Source organism: Bufo gargarizans, chromosome 3, assembly GCF_014858855.1.
Source record: "Bufo gargarizans isolate SCDJY-AF-19 chromosome 3, ASM1485885v1, whole genome shotgun sequence".
Classification (NCBI taxonomy): domain Eukaryota; kingdom Metazoa; phylum Chordata; class Amphibia; order Anura; family Bufonidae; genus Bufo; species Bufo gargarizans.
This window is the reverse complement of record NC_058082.1, coordinates 64,218,993-64,246,119: the sequence shown is the minus strand read 5'-3', so window position 1 is coordinate 64,246,119 and position 27,127 is coordinate 64,218,993. Positions and strand designations below refer to the sequence as shown.

The 27,127-nt window shown below is 46.0% G+C and overlaps 1 protein-coding gene across 1 annotated transcript in view; it reads left to right on the top strand.

Moving 5' to 3' along the window:
- The window catches only part of POU6F1 (POU class 6 homeobox 1), a 105,621-nt gene extending 80,800 nt beyond the window's left edge, over nt 1-24,821 (top strand). Inside the window, exon 12 of the mRNA XM_044286452.1 lies at nt 23,773-24,821. Coding sequence (XP_044142387.1) covers nt 23,773-24,118 — 346 coding nt within the window. The 3' untranslated portion in view covers nt 24,119-24,821. The remainder of the gene's footprint in view (nt 1-23,772) is intronic.
- Nucleotides 24,822-27,127: the final 2,306 nt, after the last annotated feature.

Below are 27,127 nucleotides of genomic sequence, written 5' to 3'. Positions count from 1 at the left end.
TCTCACCTCCCTTAACTGTGCCTGGAGTTGTGTGGCATTCATCATCCGGTAACGCAGGGCATTGTTCACAATGAAGCGGTGACCAGAAAGGACGTCCACTTCTATGCCTTTCTGTGACTCTTCCAGTCTCTCTGTGTCACAACCAGACAGCTGAGAAGCTCTGACAGAAGCCTTTCAGAACCTCCTCCTTGAGTTTTCTTTGTTTTAGGTTTCAGTTCCTCATCTCGTTAGCCTCTCTCAGCTGTCATGTAGTTGGACTGATTGCATCCCTTTAAATTCCTCCCCATAATGCATTAGTGTGCGGTTTATACAGCTTCCTGGAGTGTGTGTGCATGCTGATCCTATTTCCCAGTCTTCTACAAGTTAAGTGTTGTACATTCATTTGTGATTTTCTGTTTGCTGGATCCCAGGTGACCCTGACTCCCTCCGTGTCTAGTGTAGGGAGCCGGGGGTCGTGTCCCTTCACTATTGTAGGGTGTTCAGGTGTTATATAGTCGAGGTACGAGGATATGCGATCATCCATCATTGGGATTATCGTATAGGCTGAGCAGTAAGGGAGAGAGCCAGGTCTGATGCAGGGGTCTGCCTTTTTGTTCCTTAGTTTTGGATCCAGTGAGTCATATATTCATTTTGCATTGTCTTGTTTCCTGTACACCTTCCGTGACACTCTGTATCTCTGCTGCAACCTGCTGATGACACTCAAGTTTTCGATAACGGGCAGTGGCGTACATACCAGGGTCGCAGGGGTCGCAGTTGCGACCGGGCCCGGCACTCCAGGGGGCCCGGCCGCCTGTGGACCCCCCCCCCCCAGGCCGCTGGCAGGGCTCCCGCTGTACTCACATGTAATGGAGCGCTCTGGTGGAGCCCGGCATGAAGTACAGTGGCAATTTCGGGCCCCATCAGAGCGCTCCATGCCACCATTACATGTATAATATGGGGGGTGGGGGGGCCGGAGGGTCAAGTAAGGGAGGGGGGGGGGGCACGCACTCACACACACACGGCCGGCAGTTCCGTTTCTATAGTGAAGCAGGGAAACCTCTCTCCTCCCTGCTTCACTGATCTTCAGAGCTCAGGAGCTCCCCCTGCTGGCCCCAAATCGCGCTGCTGCCTGTGGGAGGAGACATAAAAACCCGGCAAGCTGCCTACTCTCATCAGGGAAGAAGGTAAGTATGTAAGAATTTTTTTTTTCTAATGCTGCAGACTGGGGGCAGGGGGGCAAAGGGGCAGAGGGGCAGGGGGCAGAGGGGGGGGGATTGATGGGAACAACTAGAGTGAGGGGGCACAAAAGTTGGCATCTCTACTGAGGGGCACCTAATCTGCCATAACTAATTTGAGGGGGCACCTAATGTGGCATAACTACTGTGAGGGGGCACATATAAAGGCATAACTATGAGGGGGCACATATGAAGGCATAACTACTGTGACGGGGCATGTAATCTGGCATAACCAATGTGAGGGGCACATATGTGAGCATATCTAATGTGAGGGGCACATAATCTGGCATAACCACTCTGAGGGGACACATATCTGGGCAAATTTACTTTGAGGGGGCACATATCTGGGCAAATTTACTTTGAGGGGGCACATAACCGGGCATAAATACTGTGAAGGGGCACATAATCTGGCATTATTACTGTGAGAGGACACGTAATCTGGCATAACCACTCTGAGGGGGCACATATGTGGGCATATTTACTTTGAGGGGGCACATAACTGGGCATAAATACTGTGAGGGGCACATAATCTGGCATTACTACTGTAAGGGGCATATAATCTGGCGTTACTAGGTGAGGGGCACATAGTCTGGCATTACTACTGTGAGGGGGCACATAATCTGGCATTACTACTGTAAGGGGACACATATTTGGCATAACTACTAAGAGGGGGGCACATATCTGGGCATAATTACTGTGACGGGAACAAAGGTGGGCATAACTACTGTGAGGGGCCACAAGGTGGGCATTAGTACCGTGTGGTTGCACTTAGGGGAAATGTCCTAGATTACCCTGCTACACATTGGCATGGCTCAGTCTTACAGGCCAGCTGGTGATTTCACAGGGGCAGTCACCATCCCTTCCTTATGTGATTATTCTTTTTTTCTCACCACAGGGACCTTGTTCTGGATCCAGCGGACATCACGCCGACGCCAGCGACACCCTGGATGAGGTAGGACCAGATTTTATTAGGACTGGGTGAGTGTAGCCATGCATTGGGCTTAGGGCTCTTTAACACAAGCGGATCCCGTGCGAGGAATCCGCTGCGTAAATGAGAGCCAAGCCCCGTTCCGGACAGCAGAGACACAGAGCATTAACATGACTGATAATGATCCGTGCCTCTCTGTGATCTCTTTACTACAAAATCACCGAGACATAAAGTTGTCACCGTGATTTTGTAGTAAAAAGATCACAGTCAATCATGTCACTGCTCCGTGTCTCTGCTGTCTAGAATGGGGCTTGGCACTCAGTCACGCCGCGGATTAGCCGCACGGAAAGAGCCCTTAGTAAAAAAATCTGCCGGTTCTTTGCAAAAATGTTTGCACTGTGGCCCATAACACTATAGTTACACCACTGGTAGGGGAGGTAGTGGGGGGGGGGGGGCTAGGAGGCAGGTTGGGGGGGGGGCGACGGGGAGGGGGCCCCATAGATCAGTTTCGCACCGGGGCCCCATGGATTGTGTGTACGCCACTGATAACGGGATATCGGCCAATTCGTTGCTATGCGGGTGGGAGCGGGCGGTTTACTTTAACTTTAAATCAGCGCATCTTTATTACCTTACAATAGAGCTCCAGTAACAGGCAGAGTGGGCGGCGGCGTAACGTCACTCACTCACGTGACGCACCTGCTCCTCCTACTTCATTCATAAAGTGGGCGGAGCAGGCGCGTAATGTGAGTGAGTGACGTTACGCCGCCGCCCGCTCTGCCTGTTACTGGAGCTTCATTGTAAGGTAATAAAGATGCGCTGAACCTGATTTAAAGTAAAAGTTACTGCCGGGCCAGGGCTGTTATGGGGAGGAAGATCTATGGATGGCACTGTTATGGGGGGGATCTGTAGATGGCGCTGTTATGGGGAGTGGGATCTGTGGATGGCGCTGTTATGGGGGATCTTTGGATCGCGCTGTTATGAGGGGATCTGTGGATGACACATATAGCATAAGATGCTATATAGTGTCATCCATAGATCCCCCCATAGCATAGTCATCTACAGATCCCCTCCATAACAGTGTCATCCACAGGTCCCCCACATATAGCATAAGATGCTATATAGTGTCACCCATAGATTCCCCCCATAGCATAGTCATCTACAGATCCCCTCCATAACAGTGTCATCCACAGGTCCCCCTCCCCATAACAGTGTCATCCAAAGATCCCCCTCCCCATAACAGTGCCATCCACAAATCCCCCTCCATAACAGTGCCATCTACAGATCCCCCTCCCCATAACAGTGCCATCCACAGATCCCCCTCCCCATAACAGCGCCATCCACAGATCCCCCTCCCTATAACAGTGCCATCCACAGATCCCCTCCATAACAGTGCCATCCACAGATCCCCCATAACAGTGTCATCCACAGATCCCCCCCCAAAACAGCGCCATCCACAGATCCCCCAAAACAGTGCCATCCACAGATCCCCTCCATAACAGCCCCATCCACAGATCCCCCTCCCCATAACCGTGTCATCCACAGATTCCCCCATAATAGTGCGTCATCCACAGATTCCCCATAATAGTGTCATCCACAATTTGTTTTAATATGGCCTTTGAACATAATCTTTCAAGTATAATCATATAAACCCCTTTATTTGTCATTTTGGTGTTTTTCCTGATTAATCGATGAAATTATCGACAACTAATCGATTATTCAAATAATCGTTAGCTGCAGCCCTACTCTAAGCTCAGTGGCCACTTCCATCTGAGAACATCCTGCTTGAAGCCTCGCAATAGCAAGGTACTATTGATTAATTGTTAGGTGTCATCTTGGTCTCATGATGTCAAGATGTGAACAGCATGATGAGGAGGACTGTTTAACCGCCTCCCGACCATGTAACGCACGGATGCGTCCGGGAGGCGGTCGATTCATTCCTCCTGGACGCATCCGTGCGTCATCTCGCGAGAGGCGAGATTCGGAACGGAAGGTAAGCGAGTGGATCTCCAGCCTGCCAGCGGCGATCGTTCGCTGGCAGGCTGGAGATGCGATTTTTTTTAACCCCTAACAGGTATATTAGACGCTGTTTTGATAACAGCGTCTAATATACCTGCTACCTGGTCCTCTGGTGGTCTCTTTTGCTTGGATCGACCACCAGAGGACACAGGTAGCTCAGTAAAGTAGCACCAAACACCACTACACTACACTACACCCCCCCCCCGTCACTTATTAACCCCTTATGAACCCCTGATCACCCATATAGACTCCCTGATCACCCCCCTGTCATTGATCACCCCCCTGTCATTGATCACCCCCCTGTAAGGCTCTATTCAGACGTCCGTATGATTTTTACGGATCCACGGATACATGGATCGGATCCGCAAAACACATACGGACGTCTGAATGGAGCCTTACAGGGGGGTGATCAATGACAGGGGAGTGGTCACCCATATAGACTCCCTGATCACCCCCTGTCATTGATCACCCCCCCTGTCATTGATCACCCCCCTGTAAGGCTCCATTCAGACGTCCGTATGATTTTTACGGATACATGGATCGGATCCGCAAAACACATACGGACGTCTGAATAGAGCCTTACAGGGGGGTAATCAATGACAGGTGGGTGATCACCCATATTGACTCCCTGATCACCCCCCTGTCATTGATCACCCCCCTGTAAGGCTCCATTCAGACGTCCGTATGATTTTTACGGATCCACGGATACATGGATCGGATCCGCAAAACACATACGGACGTCTGAATAGAGCCTTACAGGGGGGTGATCAATGACAGGGGGGGTGATCACCCATATAGACTCCCTGATCACCCCCCTGTCATTGATCACCCCCCTGTCATTGATCACCCCCCTGTAAGGCTCCATTCAGACGTCCGTATGATTTTTACGGATACATGGATCGGATCTGCAAAACACATACGGACGTCTGAATGGAGCCTTACAGGGGGGTGATCACTCATATAGACTCCCTGATCACCCCCCTGTCATTGATCACCCGCCTGTCATTGATCACCCCCGAAATGCTCCATTCAGACGTCCGTATGATTTTTATGGATCCACGGATACATGGATCGGATCCGCAAAACACATACGGACGTCTGAATGGAGCCTTACAGGGGGGTGATCAGTGACAGGGGGGTGATCACCCATATAGACTCCCTGATCACCCCCCCTGTCATTGATCACCCCCCTGTAAGGCTCCATTCAGACGTCCGTATGATTTTTACGGATCCACGGATACATGGATCGGATCCGCAAAACACATACGGACGTCTGAATGGAGCCTTACAGGGGGGTGATCAATGACAGGGGGGTGATCACCCATATAGACTCCCTGATCACCCCCCCTGTCATTGATCACCCCCCTGTAAGGCTCCATTCAGACATTTATTTGGCCCAAGTTAGCGGAAATTTTTTATTTTTATTTTTTTACTTACAAAGTCTCATATTCCACTATTTTGTGTCAAAAAATAAAATCTCACATGAACTCACCATACCCCTCACGGAATCCAAATGCATACATTTTTTTAGACATTTATATTCCAGACTTCTTCTCACGCTTTAGGGCCCCTAAAATGCCAGGCCCCATTTCGGAAAGAAGACACCCCAAGGTATTCCGTGAGGGGCATATTGAGTCCATGAAAGATTGACATTTTTGTCCCAAGTTAGCGGAAAGGGAGACTTTGTGAGAAAATACAACAACAAAAAAAAAATTCCGCTAACTTGTGCCAAAAAAAATAAAATTCTATGAACTCGCCATGCCCCTCATTGAATACCTTGGGGTGTCTTCTTTCCAAAATGGGGTCACATGTGGGGTATTTATACTGCCCTGGCATTTTAGGGGCCCGAAAGCGTGAGAAGTCTGGGATCCAAATGTTTAAAAATGCCCTCCTAAAAGGAATTTGGGCCCCTTTGCGCATCTAGGCTGCAAAAAAGTGTCACACATCTGGTATCGCCGTACTCAGGAGAAGTTGGGCAATGTGTTTTGGGGTGTCATTTTAGATATACCCATGCTGGGTGAGATAAATATCTTGGTCAAATGCCAATTTTGTATAAAAAATGGGAAAAGTTGTCTTTTGCCAAAATATTTCTTTCACCCAGCATGGGTATATGTAAAATGACACCCCAAAACACATTCCCCAACTTCTCCTGAGTACGGCGATACCAGATGTGTGACACTTTTTTGCAGCCTAGGCGGGCAAAGGGGCACACATTCCAAAGAGCACCTTTCGGATTTCACCGGTAATTTTTTACAGATTTTGATTTCAAACTACTTTGCACGCATTTGGGCCCCTAAAATGCCAGGGCAGTATAACTACCCCACAAGTGACCCCATTTTAGAAAGAAGACACCCCAAGGTATTTTGTGATGGGCATAGTGAGTTCATGGAAGTTTTTTATTTTTTGTCAAGCGGAAAGGAGCCCAGCACTGCCCCGCGTCCTCCGAATCTCCTCCTTGCTGGCTGACGTCACAGAGCTGGAGCACCAAAATCTCGCGATGCGCGAGCTAGCGCATGCGTATTTCGTTCCCTGTGCTGATGCCAGTACAGGGAATGAACATGATGCCGACACTGCGCATGCGCTAGCTCGCGCATCGCGAGATTTCGGCGCTCCAGCTCTGTGACGTCAGCCAGCAAGGAGGAGATTCGGAGGACGCGGGGCGGTGCTGGGCTCCTTTCCGCTTGACTCATCTCCGGCTACAGGACTCATATCAGGTCATTTGCATATCAATTAAAACTGTTTTTTAACACAATAAAAGCGCAGAGAGCTATGGGACTTGGGTACTGCAGATGTGCTAGCGGCCATCTAGCAGCCCATGTCCCCAGCTCTATGCGCAAAAACCTGGTGACAGGTTTCCTTTAAGCTCCTTGTTATAGAACAGCTAGTTGTGCAAAAAGTACTCAAACACTGAACAGTTGGACATGTGCATTCAGAAGTTTAGAGAAGGTCATATTAAGTTAACCTGTAAAGGTTAGAGTGCATTCTGAAATTTCACCCGCAAGCCAAATATCCCTAACTTTTTGGGAGTAGTGTATATAGTATACAGCGCAGCAGGAAGCCAGCTGCCAAGCAGGCGATTATTGGGTTCCTGGCAGTCAGAGACCCTGGAGAGAAGGCTGAAGCGTTATAAACAGGCCATAAAAATAAAAAGGAAAGCATTTTTTTAAACTGTAAGCTTAAAAACTCAAAAAAAGGTAAAGTGATGTGAATAAAAATGATAAAAACCCACACTGCTCATTAAGAAAAGACACAGAAATATAAAGAAATAAAAAAAAGTTAGAGACACTAAATACCCTGGCCCTGAACTGTTTTATAGGAACATTTTGTTGGTCATGTACTAAGTTCCACACCAATTTTTTGGCACAGAAAATTCTGACATTTTATCACAAGTGTTGTTTTGCAGACACTGCTGACACTTTTCCAAAAATTGTGAGAGGTGTGGGACAGCAGAAGACGCAACAAATATATTAAGAGGCATTCACTACTTAAATCGTCTGGATCGTCTGCCAGCAAGATTTTTAAGTAGACCGCCGTGTAAAATGCAAGTCTTTAGTAAATGACTCCCCTTATAGTTTTTTTTGCCTTTGAGGGACTATTTAGAAAATATCGGGAACATCATAATAGGTTTATGCTGGGTTCACATCATGTTTTTGCCATATGTTTAACACATACAAAAACAGATGCCTCAGACAATTGCCGTACAGTATATCCATCACCATAGCATTCCACTGTAAAAAAAATATATATATATACATTAAAGGGATTGTCCAACAAAAAATATTCTACAGTTTCCAAACCAGCATCTGGGTCTGAATACTTTTGTTATTACATGTAATTTAAAATGTACCATAGCCACAGAGTTATTTAAAGGGCTTCTGTCACCCCACTAAGGCTACTTTCACACTTGCGCTTGATCGGATCCGTTCTGAACGGATCCGATCATATTAATGCAGACGGAGGCTCCGTTCAGTACGGATCCGTCTGCATTAATAACTTAGAAAAATTTCTAAGTGCGCAAGATGCCTGAGCGGATCCGTTCAGACCTTCAATGTAAAGTCAATGGGGGACGGATCCGCTTGAAGATTGAGCCATATGGTGTCATCTTCAAGCGGATCCGTTCCCATTGACTTACATTGTAAGTCTGAACGGATCCGCTCGCCTCCGCACGGCCAGGCGGACAGCTGAACGCTGCAAGCAGCGTTCAGCTGTCCGCCTGGCCGAGCGGAGCGGAGGCTGAACGCTGCCAGACTGATGCAGTCTGAGCAGATCCGCTCCATTCAGACTGCATCAGGGCTGGACGGAGGCGTTCGGGTCCGCTCGTGAGCTCCTTCAAACGGAGCTCACGAGCGGACCGACGAACGCTAGTGTGAAAGTAGCCTAAACCGTTTTTTTTTTTTTTTTGTTTACTTATAATCCCTATACTGCGATTTATGCCTACATACCGTAATCTAATTAATCATTTTGGTCCAGTAGATTGTGTTAAAAATGTGCTTTTAAAATATGCTAATTACCTTGCTACCAGCAAGTAGCGCGGCTACTTGCTGGTAGCAGCCGCATCCTCCGATCCTAAAGACGCCCCCTCCGCATGTTGATTGACAGGGCCAGTGAACGGGATCGTTCTCTGCTGGCCCTGTATGTTATCAAAATTTCGCGCCTACGCAGTAACGGTATTCATTCGGCGCAGGCGCACTGAAAGTGGCCGCTCGCTCAGCCGCTCCATCCTCGATGCGCCTGCGCCGATGACGTCACATCTACACCCGGCGCAGGCGCATTGAGGATGGAGCGGCCGAGCGAGCGTCCGCCTCTCAGTGCGCCTGCGTCGATTGAAGACAGGTACGGCGCAGGCGCGAGATTTTGAATGCAAACAAGGCCAGCAGAGAACGATCCCGTTCCCTGGCCCTGTCAATCAACATGAGGAGGGGGCGTCTTTAGGATCGGAGGATGCGGCTGCTACCAGCAAGTAGCCGCCCTACTTGCTGGTAGCAAGGTAATTTGCATATTTTAAAAGCACGTTTTTAACACAATCTAATGGACCAAAATGATTAATTAGAGCATAAATGTATGTAGGCATAAATTGCAGTATAGGGATTATAAGTAAACAAACAAAAAAAAAAAAAAAAAAATATGTATCTGTATAGCGCCACCTGTGGTTTGTTACATAGTTAATACGGTTGAAAAAAGACATAAGTCCATCAAGTTCAACCAAGGGATGGGTGGGGACGCGAATCCCAGAAGGAAGTGAGACTCAGATTTCTACACATTTTCATAAGCATTAATGTAATTTACTTTTAAGAATTCATCTAAACCCTTTTTAAAACTGTACACTGTTCCTGCTGTGACCACATCCTGAGGAAGTCTATTCCACAGATTCACAGTTCTTACAGTAAAGAAGCTTTGACGCTTCTGGAGACTGAACTTTTTCTTCTCCAGTCGGAGGCAGTGCCCCCTTGTCTTTTGAGGGCATTTTAGATGGAACAGTTTTTCATTATATTTTTTGTAAGGCCCATTTATATATTTGTACAGGTTAATCATGTCCCCCCTTAGACGTCTCTTCTCAAGACTAAATAAATTAAATTCTTATAATCTTTTTTCATAACTAAGACTCTCCATGCCCCTTATCAATTTAGTCGCTCTCCTTTGTACTTTTTCCGGCTGCAGAGCGTTCTTTTTATGAACTGGTGCCCAGAACTGAACTGCATATTCCAGATGAGGCGGCACCAACGCTTTGTAAAGTGGTGATATTACATCCCTGCCCCGCGAGTCCATGCCTCGTTTAATGCACGACAATATCCTGGTAGCCTTAGAAGCAGCTGATTGACATTGTATGCTGTAATTTAATCTACCATCTACAAGGACACCCAAATCCTTCTCTATACGTGACTCTTACAGTGTTACATCCCCTAGGACATATGTGTCACGAGGGTATCGAGAACCACGCCTGACTCCGTTATACCCGGGGTCAGGAAGTCGCAGCGGTTGGCTGAACGCTCTATTTAAGATAGGGCTGTTTTCCTTATGGTAGCTTTCTGGGTTTGCTTTGCAAACCCTTTTTGCTCACTCAGGGATCCGTAGCTCCTTCTCTTCAGCTGTTCCTTGTCCAGCAGTCCCAAACCTCCTTATATTCCTCTCTCACACTTCTCTGGTTGCCAGAGATAGAGCTTCCTGCCTGGACATCTATTCTGACCCACTGGAGCTGTGTTGCTGCGTTCTCTGATTGTTGATTCAGAACGCTACCCTCCGGATCCCTGTTGGACCTTTGTGGACTGCTGTGGTCGCCCACCTGGGTGTATGTGTTTGTCTGTATTTGTCTGTCCTCTCCCTGGTGTTTCCCTCTTAGTGCAGTGGTGCGGACTAGCGATCCCACCGGCCCGTTCACTATCTAGGGCTCATTTCAGGGAAAGCCAGGGTTTAGGCACGTGATCGCCGCACGGGTGAGGAACCCGTCTAGGGACGTCAGGGCAGTCAGGTGCCAGCCGCAAGGTGAGTTAGGGGTCACCACCTTTCCCTCTCCCTTGGGCAGGGCTTTCCCTGTTTTTCTCCTTTTGCGTGACGTCGGTCATTACATTATCTCTGGCCAAATTTTTTTTTTTACCTACTTAGAATCCAGTATGGATCAAATTGCTGCTCTGTCCAAACAATTTCATGGCCTGTCTTTGGAGGTGGTAGGATTGAAGGCGTCGGTCCTCCAGCAACAGCAGCAATTACAACAGACCGCAAGCCCAGCGGTTGCTACTGGTAACCAGGTTGTTGCGGAACCCAAGGTCCCTCTCCCTGACAGATTTTCTGGGGGAAGGGACAAGTTTTTGACATTCCGTGAGGCCTGTAGGTTATATTTTAAACTGCGCCCTTACTCCTCTGGTAATGAAGATCAGCGGGTGGGTGTGGTTATTTCCCTGCTGCAGGGGGACCCGCAGTCCTGGGCGTTCTCTTTACCTACTGATTCCCAGGCTCTTCGGTCAGTGGATGAGTTTTTCGGGGCCTTGGGTCTCATATATGACGACCCTGACCGAGTAGCACTGGCTGAATCAAGATTACGGAGACTCTTACAAGGAGAGCGGCCGGTAGAGGAGTATTGCTCTGAATTCCGTAGGTGGGCTACGGATACCCAATGGAACGACCCGGCTCTCAGGAGTCAGTTCTGCTCTGGGTTATCCGAAAGGGTTAAGGATGCGCTTGCATTATATAAGACCCCCTTTTCCCTTGATGCGGTTATGTCCCTTTCTATCCGTATAGGGACAGGTTGAAAGAACCGGAGAAATTGGTAACCCCTCCCAAGCAGCAGTCTGTACGGACTTAGACGAGCCTATGCAGCTAGGAGGAACTACTCGTCAGGTCCGTCCTCCTGAGGCTCGCCGTAGGCGTGGGGTTTGTTTTTTTTGTGGGGAGAGGGGTCATTTCATTAATGTCTGTCCTTTTTTCCTCAGAAACAAAAGTTGGAAAAACTACTAACCCCAGGCTGTGTGGAGGATGTCAGCCGGGGGGTATACGTCTCCTCCATACGTACATCGCAATTTGTGTTGCCAGCGGTTATTATTTTTGGTGATAAGACGGAGACTATTTCTTTCTTTCTAGACAGTGGAGCAGGGGTAAACTTGATAGATGCCCATTTTGCCCGCACTTTGGGTTTGTCTCTCTGTATGTTACAGAGACCCATTCCCATATTCGCTATTGATTCTGCTCCCCTGTCTCAGAGAAACCTCACCCACATTGTACACCTTCGGGTAGGGGACCACCATAACGAGATGCTTTCATGTTATGTTCTAGAGGGCCTTCCCACTCCGGTGGTGCTGGGTCTTCCCTGGTTGGTAGCGCACAATCCAGTTGTGGATTGGCAGGCGAGGGAGATGTTGGAGTGGGGTGAGCAGTGCAGAGAAAATTGCTTAAATAGCAATTGCTTAGTCGCCTCCATAACTACCCTACCTACATTTATTTCGGATTTTGAGGATGTTTTTTCTGAAAAGAGTTGTCAGAAGTTACCACCTCATCGTCCTTATGATTGCCCGGTTAACCTTATTCCCGGCGCAAAATTACCCAAGACCAGGTTATATAATCTTTCGGGTCCAGAGAGACAAGCCATGAAAGATTATATCTCCGAGAGATTGGCTAAGGGACACATCAGACCCTCTTCTTCACCCGTGGCTGCAGGGTTTTTCTTCGTTAAAAAGAAAGATGGGGGCCTGCGTCCTTGCTTAGATTTTCGCAAATTAAATCGGATAACCATCCGAGACCCATACCTTCTTCCTCTCATTCCTGACCTGTTTAATCAGATTGCGGGTGCTAGGTGGTTCTCCAAACTTGATCTTAGGGGGGCCTACAATCTGATTCGTATTAAGGAGGGGGATGAGTGGAAGACAGCGTTTAACACCCCTGAGGGGCATTATGAAAATCTAGTTATGCCTTTCGGTCTGACCAATGCTCCTGCCGTCTTTCAACATTTCGTTAATGACATTTTTAGTCATCTAATCGGCAGGTTTGTGGTAATATACCTAGATATTTTAATTTATTCGTCTGATCTGAAAACACATGAGGTGCATGTCAGACAAGTATTGCAGGTCCTACGGACGAATGAATTATATGCTAAGATTGAAAAATGTGTCTTCGCCGTTCAGGAGATACAATTCCTGGGTTATTTTTTATCTGCTTCAGGTTTCCGTATGGATCCTAGGAAGGTCCAGGCAATTTTAGATTGGGATCTTCCTGAGAACCTCAAAGCACTACAACGGTTCTTGGGCTTCGCGAATTTCTATAGGAAATTCATTAAAAATTATTCACTTATTGTAAAACCGCTTACTGACATGACTAGGAAGGGGACTGATTTTTCTAAATGGTCTGACGCCGCTAAAGTTGCTTTTTCCTCTAAAAGAGGTTTACCTCAGCACCTGTACTAGTCCAACCTGATGTCTCTCAGCCTTTTATTGTTGAAGTCGTTGCGTCAGAGGTGGGAGTGGGGGCGGTGCTGTCTCAGGGTCCGTCTCCTGGTAAATGGTGTCCTTGTGCTTTCTTTTCTAAAAAACTATCTGCAGCAGAAAAGAACTACGATATTGGCAATAGGGAACTATTAGCTATTAAACTTGCGTTTGAGGAGTGGCGTCACTTCTTAGAGGGGGCAGTCCACCCCGTCACTGTGATTACGGACCACAGAAATCTCCTGTACATCGAATCAGCTAAGCGTCTCACCCCTAGACAGGCTAGGTGGTCGCTATTTTTTACCAGGTTTAACTTTGTGATTACCTATCGTCCTGGGGCAAAGAACACCAAGGCTGATGCACTATCTCGTTGTTTCCCTGGAGGGGGTAATGTGAGGGATCCGGTGCCCATTCTACAAAGAGGAGTGGTTGTCTCTGCGGTACACTCTGTTTTGGAGGGGAAGGTGTTAGAGGCCCAGGGGGACGCCCCGGTCTCTTGCCCCTCAGAGAAATTGTTTGTACCGTTGAACCTACGTTTTGAATTATTAAAGAAACATCATAATTCGGCACCTGCTGGGCACCCGGGTAATAAAGCAACCTTGGAGCTATTGTCTCGTCGTTTTTGGTGGCCAATGTTGCGTCAGGATGTATTGGATTTTGTGTCTTCTTGTTCTACCTGTGCGCACGCAAAAGTTTCACATACACGTCCTGCAGGGTCTCTATTACCACTCGTCATTCCCAATAGACCGTGGACACATCTGTCAATGGATTTTATCACTGACTTACCTTTGTCTGCGGGTAAAACTGTTATTTTGGTAGTAGTGGACAGGTTTAGCAAAATGGTACACTTCATTGCGTTACCCGCACTACCTAATGCTAAGACTCTTGCTCAGGTATTCGTCAGTGAAATCGTGAAGCTTCACGGGGTCCCCTCCGATGTTGTTTCGGATCGGGGTACCCAGTTTATTTCTAAATTTTGGAAAGCTTTTTGTTCCCGTTTGGGGGTACACTTGTCCTTTTCCTCAGCTTTCCATCCTCAGTCGAATGGACAGACTGAGCGTACCAACCAAAACCTTGAGACATATCTAAGATGTTTTGTGTCTGAAAACCAAGAGTTGTGGTCATCATATTTACCGTTAGCTGAGTTTGCCATAAATAATTGTCGTCAGGAATCCACTGGCAAGTCACCATTTCTTGGTGCATATGGTTTTAATCCCCAATTCTGTACTTTCAAAGAGGGGGGGGGTCTTCTGGGGTTCCCGAAGAGGAACGTTTTTCGTCATCTCTTTCATCGGTATGGCAGAAGGTGCAAGCTAAGTTGAAAAATATGGGAGGTTAATACAAATGCATGGCTGATAAGAGACGGTCGCCAGGTCCGGACCTAGGAGTGAATGACTATGTGTGGTTGTCTACTAGGAATATTAAATTGAAGGTTCCCTCTTGGAAACTGGGTCCTAGGTTTATTGGCCCTTACAAAATTGTAGCCATCATCAACCCTGTGGCTTTTCGCCTGGAGTTACCTCAGACTTTTAAAATTCATAATGTTTTTCATAAGTCGTTACTCAAAAAATATGTTCCACCTCTAGAACCATCACCGCTGCCACCCCCTCCTGCTGTCGTGGATGGTAATCTAGAATTTCAGATATCCAAAATTGTTAATTCTCGTCGGGTCCGCCGCTCTCTTCAATATCTGGTACATTGGAGAGGTTACAGTCCCGAGGAAAGAATGTGGGTTCCTGCGTCTGAGGTAAACGCCGACAGGTTAGTTCGGGTTTTTCATGCCTTTCATCCTGAGAGACCTGGTCCTGAGTGTCCGGAGGCCCCTCGTAGAGAAGGGGGGTACTGTCACGAGGGTATCGAGAACCACGCCTGACTCCGTTATACCCGGGGTCAGGAAGTCGCAGCGGTTGGCTGCACGCTCTATTTAAGATAGGGCTGTTTTCCTTTTGGTAGCTTTCTGGGTTTGCTTTGCAAACCCTTTTGGCTCACTCAGGGATCCGTAGCTCCTTCTCCTCAGCTGTTCCTTGTCCAGCACTCCCAAACCTCCTTATATTCCTCTCTCACACTTCTCTGGTTGCCAGAGATAGAGCTTCCTGCCTGGACATCTATTCTGACCCACTGGAGCTGTGTTGCTGCGTTCTCTGATTGTTGATTCAGAACGCTACCCTCCGGATCCCTGTTGGACCTTTGTGGACTGCTGTGGTCGCCCACCTGGGTGTATGTGTTTGTCTGTATTTGTCTGTCCTCTCCCTGGTGTTTCTCTCTTAGTGCAGTGGTGCGGACTAGCGATCCCACCGGCCCGTTCACTATCTAGGGCTCATTTCAGGGAAAGCCAGGGTTTAGGCACGTGATCGCTGCACGGGTGAGGAACCCGTCTAGGGACGTCAGGGCAGTCAGGTGCCAGCCGCAAGGTGAGTTAGGGGTCACCACCTTTCCCTCTCCCTTGGGCAGGGCTTTCCCTGTTTTTCTCCCTTTGCGTGACGTCGGTCATTACAATATGAAGCACAGATGGTATTACTACCAAGATGCATAACTTTACATTTATCCACATTGAACCTCATTTGCCAAGTTGATGCCCAATAACTCAGAGTGTTCAAGTCAGCTTGTAGTTTGTGGACATCTTCCATAGACTGTACAGCTCTACATAGCTTAGTGTCATCTGCAAAAATAGAAATGGTGCTATTAATCCCATCCTCGATATCATTAATAAATAAATCAAATAATAGAGGACCCAGCACTGAACCTTGGGGTACACCACTTATAACCCGGGACCATTCTGAATAGGAATCATTGACCACAACTCTCTGGACACGGTTCTTCAGCCAGTTTTCAATCCAATTGCAAACTATACTTTCCAAGCCTATAGGTCTATAATTACCTGTGGAGGACCTATATCCTTTTTTTTTTTTTTTTTTTTTTTTCTTCAATATACTTTATTAAGAGTTTTTAAGAAAATAGTTTACAAATAGGCATTTACACATGACTATATAAAGTATCATAATCATTACACATCCACATAGACTTGTCAGGAGAGTGTCCAGACCCTCCCCTGCCCATATATTTGAAGGTCCCGATGTAAGTGTGAGTATTTCCTGCTTACAATCATTTATGAATCTTTATTACAAAAGGAAGCAAGGTCTACGTGAAGTGTGAGATGAAGATGAGCAACATTGTAAAATGTACAATAATAAACACAAACTAAACAGACAAACGCTATCATACTATTGTTATCGCCTGTTGCATGTATACTGTGCAGACTATTTTCTTTCTTTCTATTTTTGTGATTTTCAAAAGAAATGTCAAATAAAAATTATCTGATAAAAAAAAAAAAAAAAGACAAACAAACAATAGGTCTCAGGTGCCCCTATAGATGTAGATTAGATAGGGTGGAGTTGGTTGAAGAAAAGTGTGATAACCACGAGCCCCATCGAAGTGTAAATTTGTCTATATTATGCTCCTTATATGCTAGGGCTTTTTCATAAGAACTAGTGATATGGACACTCAACAGAATCTCTGCTACTGTAAGGATTGTAGTAGATTTCCAATATCTAGTGATCGCTCATTTAGTCGTTAGAAACAGGAATGTAACTGGGATCTGGTTACGTGCAGGTAAAGTATTGATATCTTTAAAGAAAAGGGCCTTATTTGGGGACCCTTCGAATACTATGTCACTGAATTTTGAGGCTATTCCAAAGACCTCCTCCCATAGATGTGTTAAGAGAGGACACGCCCATTAAAAACATGTAAGAGGGTACCCCTTCCACCACAACCCCGCCAGCAGAGATGTAAAGCTCCAGGATATATCCTGCTTAGTTTGTCAGCGGTAAAGTACCATCTTAAACAGGTCTTGATGGCTGCTTCTAAAGGAGAGGTACTGCGAAAAGTGGAAAGAGTAAATTTAAATGTTGACAGCCATTCCGAATCTGGGATAGTACACTGGAGCTCTCTGTCCCATGCAATGAGGGGGGAGGATTTTGAAAAGGTAGATTTTTTTTCCCTAGAGTTAGATATAGAGGTTTGATGCCTCGCTTAGAAGGAGAATGAGTTAGGGCTGTCCACATTTCTAGAGTGTCTGTATTAGCGATCACCTGATAGGGGGCTTTAGAGGTATAAAGGGCCGTACTTGCAAGTACTTAAAGAAGTCTTCCCTAGGTATCTTTTTGAAGCTGTAGGAAAGGTTTTAGATTACCTTTTTATATAGAGTCCCTCCATGTACCTAGCTCCGTTTCTCAGAGGTGTAATTCCAAAAGCTGGATAGGAGAGTTACTCAATAGAGATACAGAGGTGTGGGTGCTTTTTTGATGGAATGTACGGTAGTGAAATACTGAGGCATCCATTAGAGCAGGGAGTTTAGGGGTTTCTATTGGCGACTTGCTGATAGTGTTTATCAGTAAAGACCTGAGATGTTTGGTGGGGGCTTGTTTGGTCTCTTTTTGAACCCAGGGGGTTGTAATAACTGGTGACCACCAATTTCTTTAATAGTTGAATTTGGGTCGCCAAGAAGTAATCTTGGGCTCTCCTAAAGAACTGGTTGTGGATTTTAATTGGGACCGTTCTGAATATGAACAAGAGTTTCGGCAGTATTAGCATCTGAAAAGACGCAATGCGGCCAATCCAAGAGATCTCAAACTTGTTATAGTCAATAGTGTCCCGTCTGATCGTATCCAACAGGGGAATATAATTAAGCTGGAGAAATAGATGGGGGGATATGTATTCCCAAATATTGGATGCTCTCCCATCTCCAGTCCAAGGGGAAGTTATGTTTTAAAGAAGACAAGACTTGGCTTGGGATATTCAATGGCAAGATTTGGGACTTAGCCTCATTGACTTTATAGAACGACACAAGGCTGTATTCCTCAGTCACCGAAAATGCAGCCGGTAAAGCTCTCTGGGGGGAGGATAAAGATAAAAGTATGTCATCTGCATACAGTGATATGCAATAGTTCTTACCTCCAATTTTAATACCCGTTATGTCCGGGTACAGTCTAATGGCCTGAGCTAACGCTCTATGGCCATAATGAATATTAAAGGTGCTTAGATCCGTTAGTTAGCTTGATTGGCGATGACAGAGCCCCATTTATAATTACCTTGGCAGAAGGTTTAAATAAAGTGCTTGAACTGCAGTCACAAATGCTGTCCCTAGGCCCATTGTACGCAATACCGAGAATCCAAATGACCAATTCATGCGATCAAACGCTTTTTCCCCGTCGAGCGCCACTAGTAGGGTCTGTTCCTTCCTACGATTAACATAATCTATCAAATTCAGGACCCTACGAGTATTGTCTGTAATTTGCCTACTTTTAACGAATCCCGTTTGATCTGAGTCAATTAGGAGGGGGAGAACATTTGATAACCTATTAGCTACGATTTTAGCATACAGTTTTAGATCGGTGTTCAAAAGGGAAATGGGCCTGTAATTCTGGGTTTTATCTGTAGGTTCACCGGGCTTCTGTAACGCCACAATTGTGGCCGAAGGCATTTCCTCTGGGAATGAGCCCTCCTGGAAAGCTTTATTGAAACACTCTATGGTCTTTCTGAGTTTTAATTGGGTGATAGGTGAGGACAACGCTTCCCTCTGACTGGTAGTCCGGGACGGAAGGTTAATTTTATTAAAAAATGCATCGATATCAGATGGGGTGGCAATATAAGTGCCAGGAAAGGCTTTAAGGTTATATAAGGCTGAATAATAATAATCCGCAAATTGATCAGCTATGGCTTTCGGGTCATATATTTTGGAAAAGTTAGTTTGGTACGTCAAATAGAGGGGTTCTAGTCTTTGCTACCCTCGTTTTTATGCGGCGGGCTAGTAATTTCCCTGCCTTATTGTCTTGGGAATAATACCTAGCCTTGGTGGATCTTAGGTTTTTCATATGAAAAGAGGAGGCTTTCCCTGAGCTGGGTTCTGAGGGAGCGAATCTGAGCTGCTCTGTCAGAAGAGAAACATGATTTAAGTGACTATTGGAGCCAGTTTTGCTAGTATATTCTGTGTCTTTTTTTCCCTCTGTTTTTTAGCTTGGTGGCCTAGTTTGATAAATGTGCCTCGAAAAACCGCCTTGTGTGCATTCCACAGACTATACGGACTGGAGACAGAAAGATCATTCAATGAGAAATATTCCAAAATAGTCTTACCTTATTCTTTTCTATAGGTTGGGTTGGATATGATATACGGGCTACACCGCCAAAGGGTATCTCTGCGATTAAAAGATTCTCTGATTGAGAGAGTAATGGCGGCGTGACCGGACCACTTGATCACTCTAATGGTGGAATGGGTAGCCAGTTAGAGAAGTGATCTGCTAACAAGAAATAGATCGATGCGTGAGTAGGTGTTATGTAACTGCAAATAAAAAGTAATATCGCGTTCAGATGCATGGTGCTGTCTCCAGATGTCATACAGCTCTTCGCGTAACAATAAGGGCCGTTTCACACGAGTGTGTGGCATCCGCTCCGTGAAAGAGTGCCAAGACCCGCTGCAGACTGCAGAGGCACGGAGCATTAACATGACTGTTAATGCTCCGTGCCTCTCTGTGATCTCTTTACTACGAAATCACAGTGACAACTGTGATTTCGTAGTAAAGAGATCACAGAGAGGCACGGAGCATTAACAGTCATGTTAATGCTCCGTGCCTCTGCAGTCTGCAGCGGGTCTTGGCACTCTTTCACGGAGCGGATGCCACGCACGGCATCCGCTCGTGTGAAACGGCCCTAAGGGATGCATAGTGGGATAAAGGCCCAGTGTAACGGCCGTAGAATCTGCTGCAGCCTCAGGTGCGATATTGAAATCCCCAAAGATAATAAGGTGACCTTTTTTCACCTTGTTCACTTTGGCTAATACCTTGTTCAAAAAATGTATTTGATGTTTGTTGGGAGCGTATAGCGCCACCACTGTATATTCAATATTGTTCACTGAACATACTTGGATAATAAACCTTTCATTGGGATCAATGATTGAAGTGCTAGGATTAAAGGAGACCAAGTTGCTAAATGCTAATATGACTTCCCTCTGTTTTTTGCGATGAGACTGTATGACATGTGGGAACAAATGGTGGTGAATCCTATGGGCATCTTTACAGATAATGTGGGATTCCTGTACGCATAAAATGTCCGCTTTCAGATTTAGAGCTTCAGACCATAGATAGGACCTTTTTTGTGAGCTATTCAGCCCTTAGCATTAAGAGAAATCAATTTAAGGTCCATTTGGGACAGAGGCAGAGCTTAATTCCCTCACAAGGCTAGCAGAAATTGTAGCAAGGCAGTCCGGCCAGGCCTTAAAGACCTCATCTGAAAAGAACACCTGAAATGGATTATCTACGCATATGGATATATCATATAGAAGGCACACATTTCTTTGAGACCAAATAAAATAAGAAAACAAAATCAACAGGTTATAACCAAGAATGGGGGGAAATAACCCCAGAAGATGAACAGTCCAGACATCTACGGTGTCAGGGGTATAAGTTCAGTTTGAAACCATATTTTTAACGTGTGCTCCCATGCACATAGAACAGAGAGTAGTATTCAGTGTTTCTTACCCCTTTTGGCTCCAATAGTATGCCATTTAGAAGACGGGGGTTGTAGTTGAGATGAATCGTTAGTCTCCACGGCCAGTACAGGGATATTCCAAGATTGCAATAAGCGACTACCCTCTTCTATTGATGCGATGACATGCATCTTGTCTTGGTGGGTGAGCAAAAGTTTGACCGGGAAGCCCTATTTGTAGGCTATCTTGTGGTCTCTCAAAGCCAAGGTAATTGGAGCAAGTAAGCGCCTTTGGCGTAAAGTGATAGCTGAGAGATCAGCGTAGAGTTTCATCTCTTGATAAGGTGCTGGCAGTTCCGAAAGATGGTGCGCAGCTGCCAGGGCAGCCTCTTTAGTTTGGAAAAAATGTATTCGGGGCAGGGTATCTCTTGGGGCAGTCTCAGGTAGATGCTTGGGCCTGGGAATTCTATGTGCCCGGTCAATTGTCAGGTCTCCGGCAGTGCTAGATGGTAAAAGCTTCTGAAAGAGGGCCTGGATATACGCCATAAGGTCAGAGGGCCTAATGTCCTCCTGTATGCCCCGGAATGTAATATTATTTCGCCTGGAGCGATCCTCTAGGTTGTTCAGTTTGACTTTAATTCTTTCAATATCAGAGGACAGGACTTCATGACTGTCTATTAGTTGATTGTGAGATGTAGCAAATTCCCCCATTTTCGTTTCTACATGTAGGACCCTACTATTTAGGCCCGTAATGGAGGCTTAGAGAGGTGCCACTAGAGAAGAGAAGTCCTTATGTAAGGCAGCACTGGAGGCAATCAGCATGTCTTTGAGGAGATTCCCTGAGGCCGGCTGATCTGAGGTAGGAAACCCCTGTAAGATAGCAGAAGTGGGGAAGGCTGCTGGGGGCCCTGGGCTCACCTCTCCTGTTGTAGCAGGAATCAGCTTGGGCCTCTGCTTGTCGGGACTCTTCGTGCCCGGGGAAGATGGCACCTGTGTTCCCACCAGATCCAGTGATGACCGGGACGGACCGCCGCTGACCCGGCTGATGTCGGCTCCTGTTGAGGTGAGATGCGGGGATCTGCACGTGGAGAGGATCTGGTGCGCTGCTGTAGCGGCGGGGAGGAGGAAGCCGCCTCTGAAGATGGCGGGGAAGAAGAAGTTTCCTCGAGGGTCTGCTGTGTGCCGTCCATTTCTGTTTCGAAATAGAAATCCAGCTTTCCCTGCTTAACGTTGGCTCTTTTGCTTCTGGGCATCGTAGGTGCTGTGAAGGCGGCACTTTCGTGAGTGCAGGTTGCTGAGGAAGGGGGTAAAACACGCTGTGTTAGTCGCCACGTGCTGGAGCTGAGAGATCAAGCGGCCATCATGCTCGGCAGCCAAGCTCGCCCTGACCTAGATCCTTTTTTGAATATGGGTTCCACATTTGCCTTGTGCCAATCACTTGGCACTGTACCAGTACCTAGAGAATCTTTAAAAACTATAAACAGGGGTACAGCAATGACTGAACTGAGCTCTTTAAGCACTCTTGCGTGTAATCCATCTGGACCCTGAGCCTTGTTCACATTTACCTTATTTAACTGATCTTGGACCATATCTACAGTTAGCCAATTGAGTATATTACTGGATGTACTAACAGGCCTCAGCACCACAGATATCGGCTCCTTTCTCTTCTTTTGTATAAACAATTTTTTTTCTTACTTCTTTGTCCTGCTCACTGAGATGGTCGCACATGCTCGGTTTCATGCTTTAACTGCCTCCTGATCTGTGATAGGTAGAGCATGGACACGCCCCCTTATCTGCAGCAGAAAAGACACTCCCCTTGAGCTGTCAGATTGATATAAATCCAGCAGAGCAATGAATGGGGAGATCTTTGGATCCATGTAAGGTACAGATTTTAATTTTTTACATGGGATAACCCCTTTAACATATACATTTTTTGCAGGACTTTGCAGAATGGAAAAGCGTAGTGTACCACACTTTTCCATCCTGCAAAGTCCAGCATAAACGTGTACATTAACGTATATGTTTTTTTTTTTTTTTTTTTATGATGGAACTCTATGGCAACGGAGGCTTCAATTAACATATACATTTTGTATATGTTAAACATATGACAGAAACATGATGTGCACCTAGCCTTATCATTGTAGCAATAAAGGAAATCTGAAAATAAAGTATAGCAGCCTTGTATGTGAAAAAATCCTTACTATTGGCTGTTTGACAGTCTGTACGCCACTTGCCATTCACAGACTGGCAAGTGTTGGAGAGTACTAAGCACTTAAATTATCACTTGTGGTCAGCAGATTGTGCTGTCTAAACAGCACTCTGCTGCTGGCAAACAATGATTCTCTAGGGGACAAGCAATGGCATTAGTGATCGCTCCTCCCCATACTGTGGAGGAGATCTTTCATGGAAATGCAGTGCTTCACCTCCACTGACGAGCAGGTGATTGTCTGCTCCATTGCACAGAGCAAATGGGTGGATTGGCCATAAACCTTGCAGGGAAATTTCCCAGTGGGCCGATGCTCAGGGGGCCACCTGGGCCCTCCTCACGGCCAGCCAGTGGAAGCTTTTGTGCATGTATTTTGTGCTGCTGGGGACAGTATTTTGTGATTGACTGTGGTATTTAGCTCTGTTGGGGTGATATAATGTGCCACAATATGGTATTACTGGCCCTGCCGTCCATCAACCTTTACCCAACTACAAAACAGACACTTTTAGTATTTTTTCCAGTGCCACTTTAACTTTCCAGTCCACCCCTGATTACAGTGTACAGTATAATACGCTCTGCTGGATCATAAAGGAAGGAGTCGGGGAGGTCTGGCACTGCTAGCGCACCCTGGCTGCAATCTATAAGACGCTGGCACTTTTAAGCAAGTTTTTTCCTGCTAAAAAGTGAGTCTTGTCCAAAAAATACTACTCCCTCTCTCTGTACAATTGCCTCTGCACAAGACACAGAGCATTCCTAGAAAACTCATAGATGTCAAGTGAGCATCTTCAGTCTATTGTGCCCACAGTGGCTGCTGTAAAGCATATCTCTAAATACTGTTAACAGCAGCTCAAGCAGGAGGGCTTCCCCATAACAGAATATTACATCTACAATGAGAAAATAAAAATAAAAAATAGAAAAATATATCATTGTCTTGTTTTACTTCGTAAAAAAAAAAAGATATTGGGTCATATCATCCCTTTTAAAAATATAATTTTTTTAATTTGTTTTTTCAAATTCCTTCCACAGGTTTGAAAAGCTGGACATAACACCGAAGAGTGCCCAGAAACTGAAACCAGTCCTAGAGAAATGGTTAAATGAGGCAGAAATGAGAAACCAGGAGGGACAACAAAATTTGATGGAATTTGTAGGTGGTGAACCATCAAAGAAGCGGAAAAGGCGCACTTCTTTTACACCTCAAGCTGTGGAGGCCCTAAACACTTACTTTGAGAAAAATGCCCTGCCCACTGGCCAGGAGATCACAGATATTGCTAAGGAGTTGAACTATGACCGTGAAGTAGTGAGGGTATGGTTTTGTAACAGACGCCAGACTCTCAAAAACACCAGCAAGCTTAACATCTTTCAGATCCCCTAGGGGAGATGACGACCTCTACGACCACTATGTCGGCAGTACTTCATCCTCCCCACATATGGTTGTGACATTCATCTGCAAAGCACTTTTGTGGCTGTATATATGCTTTATCCATACTATGGGCAGCCGTTCTACTTCCCTTGCCCCATGTTTTTATATGACAGAAGCCTAATGTGGTAAAAGCCATCACAGCCCAATCTATCTTTTGACATGTTACACACGTTTGATACCATAAAGCCAGATTGATTCCCTATATAGTGAGACAGGAATTGTGGACGTCTTTTACAAACGTACCCATAATTGTTGCTGAAGTTGATGTGTGATTATGTGGAGTGCCACATTCAGCTTAATGTATGTACAGTATATTCCTGATCCAAGTCCTGGGACGCTAACAAACACTTTTTTTAATACCAGAAACCTTTGATTTACCCGTTTACTCATTTACATATTTACATCATTATGCTGTGGATTTCATTCTATTCCATCATTTTGTTTTATGCCTTATTCTATGTATTTATTACTTTTTAATATTTTTTTTAACTGCAGCATATTCAACTTAAAAGGGTTGGCCGGGACTTAACGTATTTTTTACCCTATAAGACGCACCGGCTCATAAGACGCATCTAGGTTTTAGAGGAAGACAATAAGAAAAAAAGATTTTTCATTAGACCTCAGGTCAGACCCCCAATGTTAATCAGACCTCAGCTGACAGCCGCAATGTTAATGACCCCCAATCAGACCTCAGAAAAGAGCTCCATGCCTCTCATCAGCCTCCATTGCCTCATATCAGCCCCCATGTCTTTCATAAGCTTCCATGACTCTCATCAGCCCCCATGCCTCCCATCAGTCCCCATATTCGCCCCCATGTCTCTCATCAGCCCCATATGAGCCCCCATGTCTCTCATCAGCCCCCATATGAGCCTCCATGCCTCTCATCAGCTTCCATATCAGCCCCATATTAGCACCCATGCCTCTCATCAGCCCCCATGCCACAGAAAACATAAAATAAAAAAACACCTACCTCTCCTGCTCCGGACGCCGCCGCTGCTCACCTCCAGCGCTCTCTCTTCTTCTTCCTGCTGTCGGCTGTGCTGTGAACTGGCGCGCACACTTGCAGGATAACAGGTGAACTGGATGGTCAGATGTATTTTCTGCCCTATAAACTGTTATTCTCATCAAGAAAATATACTCAAAGGGTAGTTGTAAAGTCAAAAATTACTATCACTGAAACCAACTACCTAAAATATAACTTTTAATCAAAATTACTAAAATAGAGATCCCATCACAGGGGGACCACAATAGACATGGACAAACACAGAATAGAACAACTACGGATCAGGCAGAGGACTAATGCTGACGGAAGGAGATAGGGGCAACACGTATGGGTTTCTAGTGTCTGTCGCTAGGTGTCCCTCAAACTATCCTCAGCCCAGAGGTGCATATCTGGGCTGAGGATAGTTTGAGGGACACCTAGGGACAGACACTAGAAACCCATACGTGTTGCCGCTATCTCCTTCCGTCAGCATTAGTCCTCTGCCTGATCCGTAGTTGTTCTATTCTGTGTTTGTCCATGTCTATTGTGGTCCCCCTGTGACGGGATCTCCATTTTAGTAATTTTGATTAAAAGTTATATTTTAGGTAGTTGGTTTCAGTGACTATAAACTATGTTACACTGTGCGCAGCCACAACACAGCTGACAGCCGAGGACCAGGAAGTGATGAGTACAGAGTGTTCACCGCTTCCTGGTCCTCTGGTACTAATGAGCTCTTTCATAATGGAAGCGCTCATTAGTATTCGCCCCATAAGACGCTGGGGCATTATTCCCCAACTTTTCGTAATATTGCTACATTAGTCTTATATTGCTCCACCCTTGTTTTGATACACATACATACGCTTATGCTGTTGGTATATACTAGGTTTAAGCCTTGAATGCTTAAAGGGGTTGTCTCACTTCAGCAGATTGCATTTATTATGTAGCGGAAGTTAATACAAGGCACTTACTAATGTATTGTGAGTGTTGTGAGGGTTCACTCTCTCCCAGGGGGTCGAACTCACAGACGTCTTCATGGACACCAGGTCCAAACTTGTGCTTTGAGGCACAGCAACACAAAACACAGCACTCCAAACAGAACCAAAATAAACACCTGCCTATCTAGGCACTACCTAAACAAGTAACGTCCCTACCTCACTTGTAGAACCCTTGTCACACGTTTCTTGTAGTTCCGGCTTTGCACAGCAAAACAGTCCACACACAGGGAAGGTATCGGGCATCACATAGCCTTGTGGCCCCTCAGCCCATGTGACTGAGACCAAACGGAGCCTCTACAGGTCTCTGTATCACAATCCTCTCCTCCCCTTGACTGACACACTAAGGGTGGATTTATGCCAGACTGATTACAGCAGGCTTCACCTGCGATATCCTCAGGTTATGGAAAACCATGCCCTGGAATGAGGTGGATTGGGAAGGTCCCACTACCAGACCTATCTTCCCAATCCAAATAAAATCCACCCCTTGATTTACTAAAGAAAATTAGCTTCAGCAACTATGTTCGCTGAAGCCAGCACCATCCTGGATCTTACTAATCTCACCCAGTTGAGGAACCTGGATGAGATATACACCCCTTCCGGGACTTTTCTCATACATTTTACTGTACACCTTACCACATTTCCCCCCCTCCCCCAGACCGGTGGTCTGGGCATTTCTCCACATTGTACCATGCACTCTGGAAGATGTGGCCAATGTCACCTTTTTTCCTTTATTTTGCCATACCCAGGCCCGTAGAGCTCGGTTTGTTACAAACACAGATTTTCTACCCAGTAGATAATATCTAACGGACTCTAGTGCCCCTCTAATGGCCAGATACTCTCTTTTTATTCTTTCATATGATAATTTTGCCATACCCAGGCCCGCAGAGCTCAGTTTGTTACAAACACAGATTTTCTACCCAGTAGATAATATCTAACGGACTCTAGTGCCCCTCTAATGGCCAGATACTCTCTTTTTATTCTTTC